The sequence below is a fragment of the Phytophthora infestans genome, genomic scaffold (assembly GCF_000142945.1).
Source record: "Phytophthora infestans T30-4 supercont1.14 genomic scaffold, whole genome shotgun sequence".
NCBI lineage: Eukaryota > Oomycota > Peronosporomycetes > Peronosporales > Peronosporaceae > Phytophthora > Phytophthora infestans.
The window spans coordinates 2,608,004-2,612,888 of NW_003303745.1; the positions used below are offsets into that span (position 1 = coordinate 2,608,004).

Sequence of the window (4,885 nt, forward strand, 5' to 3'; positions counted from 1 at the left end):
TCTAGCTTCTCCATCTGATTCTCATCTCAATAGGCGTTACTTCCATGAGAGGTCAGGGAGGAAAATTTTTGGGCAATGCGCTCTTCTCCCTCCTTCCCGCCTGCGGCCGCACGGGTGCGCCGCACCGGGTGGGCTTTGGTCGATATTATATTTTAGCAGAGCTTCCGCTTCAACGTCACGCACTGCTCCGCAACCGGCCGCCCCCGCCTTCGCACGAGACTTTCCCTCCCCATCGCTACGGCCTCTCTTGACGTCCCACCGCGAACTTCACTCTGTCTGAGGCACCCTGGGCCAGGGTCTGGCTGCCTATCGTTCGTGTGAGTCAATCCGGTTAAACAGTCATAACGCGATCAGCCCGCAGAAGCGAGGAACAACTGGAATCTGCAACGTGCGCTAAGTAATTATGATGAACGCCGGCGGAGGCGAACAGCGCCGATACGTGCGGGCCAGTGACCGACGGCTCGCCGAAGTGGCGGCGCAGGCTGCAGCTCGCATCGACTTAGAAACTTTGAAGCACCGCCGCTCAGAGGCAGCGGGTGTGACCACCGAGCGCTCCATTGACGGTACAGTGGTCACTGCAACGTCTGTCATCGAGTGTTCGCTCAAGGAGATGCAGGCGCTTCTGAACCCGCCCACGAGTGACCGCTACGCGTGCGTCATGCGTGAGCTGGTCGGGCAGGACTTCATCTACGGCTCCATCGTGCATCACGCCCAGGAGATCACGACGCAGAATGTGTCGGTCCGAACGGCCACGTTCGTGAAACGCCACATACTGGCGCGCAACGAGCAGTGGTGTTTCGTTAGTGCAGTTAAGTCGCTGGAGTCGTGCGACAACAACGAGGCGCAAGGGTTTATTGTCACGCTTGCGTCGCTGCACCCGGACGACGTTTTCACCGGCAAGGCCCAAGCTGCCAGTGTGATTCATATTCAGGGACTGTCGGCGCTCTATCTCGTCACGGCTGAGCCGCACAGGAAGAGATGGCAGGGCAGAGAGAAGCGCGCCGTCCGAGTCACATTTTGCGCGCACGTGGCGTCGATCCCGGGCTCAGGCAGGCCGTCCCCGTTCCGGTGGCTTATGATGGCGAGAAATCGCGAAGAGGCCGATGACGCGTCTAATGGGGTAGTACTGGGACGGGTCGTGCAGCTCGCGCGCACGCTCAAACAGTTTAATGTCGCTGTGCGTCGGCGACGACTGGATGCGCAGGTTCTCGCGGACCTTCGAAAAGTTCAGCCCAGCAACTCCCGTTGCGCATGCTGCACGCGCCGCGTCAAGGTTAGTAAGAGTTTCTTCGGCTCCAAGAGAGGAAGCACGGAAGGGAGGACAAAGGAAGACGCGCGTGGTTCTAAATGCTGCCAGCTCTGCGGCTTTCTTGTCTGCGCTCGCTGTGTGTGCACAGTCGGCAAGGGCTCGATGTCGGAGGAGTCATTGGCCTCAAGCAAGGGTATTAAGTACAGTCAGACTGTGCACTTGTGTGAGCACTGTATGCAGCGCGTAGACGACGCCGATTATGACAGCTACTGTGCTTCGAACGGCAGTGTATCACCGTCCAGTGCTATCCAGCCCGATAGCCCCAACGCTGAACTACCCAGCGCCGTTATCGCACGGGTGCTGAGTCAGGTGCTTGGTGACGCTTCTCAGGACGAGAAACCAGTAGTCATCCGGGTCATTAAGCACCTGCTCAGCCCAAAGCAGGAGGAAAGAAATAAGTTCCGTGCTGACTCCGATGAGTTGGCCAAGAGCTTGGGTCGTTTGGCGGAGGAGCAAGGCTTCTCTTCCGAGATAAAGGTCAAGACAGCCCCCCAAGTCACCCCAGAGGGCCTTGTGACCCTGGAGGACGAGGAGAAACCTCCACTTGCCGGCAGCACAGGTCGACAGTACGCGCTGCAGTATATGGATTTGAACGACGATGCTGATGAAGAAGATACGGACGATACTGACGATACGGAAGACGCCGAAGATGTTGAAGACGCAAAAGAACTTACCGTTGTATCACGCCACCCCGTACCGGCGGATGAAGCCTACAGGTTGCAATGGCTTGACACGCACCCGAACATTATTTCGCACGTGACGGATCTCCCGGACCTAGAGCTGCTGTGTAACATTGCTCAAGGAGAACTACAGTGCGACGCAACACTTGTTACCATTTTCGGACCCAGCGCATGCTACGTGGTGGCGTCTACCGAACCTTCTTGGCGGGGAGCTGAGATTCCGCGTGACCATTCTATCTGTGGCCACACTCTTATGACTGGCGAACCGCTGCTTGTCCGACACCCGGAGGCAGATGTACGCTTTACTGCGATGAATCTTGTGCGTCGTGACGGTGTACGCTTCTACTTTGGCTTCCCAGTCAAGATTACGTTCCCAGAAGGCGGAGGCACAACCGCTGTGGGAACGTTCTGCTGCGTTCACGCAGGCGAAACTCGCGATGTGTCGGAATCTCAATACGCGCTCATGGCAACGCTCGCAGAAGGTGTAAACCGAGTTATGGAGTGCCGGGCGTCGCGCTTACTGGAGGGTTAGATGACGATGAATGGTGGTGCTGTAAATGAAAAATGGTATATTATATCAACACTGCCGAACTTCCATGCTCCAGCTTAAAACAAATGATCGCTTTCTCGCGCTGGCCAGGATGTCGTTGAAGTGTAGAGCGTTATCGGTCATGATGGGGATGACGAAGATGCGTGTGGCGTTATGAAAAAGGGTTTCGAGAAAGTCGTATCGCGCCTGGAAACTGGACGCGGTCACGGCATCGACAGCCGTAGCTCCGCCCGAAGCAAAGCCAAGGTACAGTGTAGAAGCTGTGAGCTGAAGTACAGCTTATCGTGAGCTGAGGAGATACAGCTATTCCAGTGCCGTGAGATGCAGTACTGTCAGTGTCCAGTATAAGACACATCCAGATCAAGACAAACCTGCACATCACGGTACTGTTCATGAGCGTGGAGCCACACGCGGCATTGCAGAACCAAACACCGCGTACGGACTATCACACACACTGCTGTAGACTTGACTACAGTATGCAGTGGTGAACTGATGGCTGTGAGCAAGCGCAGCTTGCTCACATTAGACTTAGATTGATTACCGGTATATTAAGTTACGTGCTACCTAATATACTGATTGCGGCGGGTGGTGTCTGGCATGAAGTCTCTGCCACACACTTACTTTGGAACTTGACGCCTGCGGCTCAAGTGGAGAGACTTCACTGCGCCGGATCATCACCTCGCCTGTCGTGGTGCCCTGCCTCGGCACTCACGTGTTTATACTAAGTGTCTTATTAGGGGTACACATATCCTACTGTACTGTAGCTATCTACTACAGTATTCTGCCTGAATAAAGAAATCCCCATATAAAAACTACGAGATAAATCGAACATGACAGGCAAAGTGATGGTGTCGGTCACAACTGTACTGTATTTGGTTAATGCAGGACAAACATTATATCTGTAACGGGGTACGTAGCACTAAGTGTACCCTGGTTACATGAAGTGTGACACTTCACACTTCAGGAGTATGACATGTCATACTCCGGGATATTTGGTACAAGGTACCAAGGTCATTCAAAACCAACCATTGGTTAAATGACATTGCATTTCTATAGGTAACTGATAGCTTGTATTAACCACAAACTTAACCTACCTATAAATATACTCAGTTTACAATCTACCTTATTTAGGTCACTTCGCTCTCTTTAATTAAAGAGGGGACCAGTGAACTGCCGTTCACTGAGAGTTTGTATACTCTCGGAAGATAACTTCCTCTAGCGCAAGGTGCTGTGTGACCCCGTCACACTTGGTAGCACTTGTAGTCAATCCACGCCATCGCGGGTAGACTACCTGAACCTCCGAAGTTCGTTGCCATGGATAGGAACGACTTCTCCCATATGAACGACTCTCAGTTCGAGTCGGTTCGGAAGATGGCAGGCATCTTCGGGATGGAGGCCCTGCAGAGCCTGGTGGTATCAACACCGGCTGAGCAGCTCGAGCGCGACAATGCATTCGACGCGTACGAGCAGGGCCTCATCGCGCATGTGCGGGAGAACCTGCAGGCTCCGGCGGCGGAAGCAAACCCGCCTCACCCGAAGCCAATACGGCTGAAGGTAAAGCCGTATGAAGGGAAGGAAGGCGAGAACCTTCACTTCTGGGTCCGAGAAGTAGAGCTCGCGATGGACGCGGCTCTGATCTCGACCGAGCAACTGCGTGTTGCTTTTGCACTCTCCAACCTTAGCGGTCGTGCTAAGAGTTAGGTGTACACTCGGGAAGCGACATCCCCTGGATGTTTCACATCCTGGGCTCAGCTGTGCCAACAGCTCCGAGCCGCGTTCCTCCCGGCGAACTACGAGTACCGCCAGCGTTCGCGCTTCCTCGCGTGTAAACAAGGAAGACGCGAACTGCACGAGTATGTGCAAGAGATACGGGAGCTCACGGCGTCCCTAGTGGGAAACCCACTCAATGAACACATCAAGATGACTGTGTTCATGGACGGCCTTCGAGTGGGCCCCGCACGCACTCAGCTGTTCCGGGTGCAGGCAAGCACCCTTGAAGAGGCGATTCAAGTGGCTCTTCAAGAAGAATACAGCCATCGCCAGGCGCGTACGCCGGCCTCAGCGTGGCCTGGGAGTTCCTTGTCGGCTCCCGGTCGAACAAGCCCCAACGGACCAGTTCCCATGGAACTCGGGTCCGCCGAACAGCGTGACATCCGCTGCTTCGGCTGTGGGAAGATGGGCCACTTCAAGCGCGACTGTCTCGCGGAAAGACTCCGCAGACGGTCCTTCCCCAAGCCCGTCCTCAAGGGTCGCTGGCAGAAGCCAGGATCCCGGGGACAGGGGAACGCAGGGAACCAGTAGGGGCGGGGCGCTCTACTGGGGGAAGAACTAAGTCTTCGTGATGGT

The 4,885-nt window shown here is 55.0% G+C and overlaps 1 protein-coding gene across 1 annotated transcript; it reads left to right on the forward strand.

Moving 5' to 3' along the window:
* Positions 1-403: 403 nt before the first annotated feature.
* On the forward strand, positions 404-2,521 carry PITG_09362 (uncharacterized protein; the record flags this gene model as incomplete). The annotated part of the gene is made up of 1 exon (XM_002903585.1): positions 404-2,521. The coding sequence occupies one exon, from the start codon at positions 404-406 to the stop codon at positions 2,519-2,521; it is 2,118 nt and encodes a 705-aa protein (XP_002903631.1).
* Positions 2,522-4,885: the final 2,364 nt, after the last annotated feature.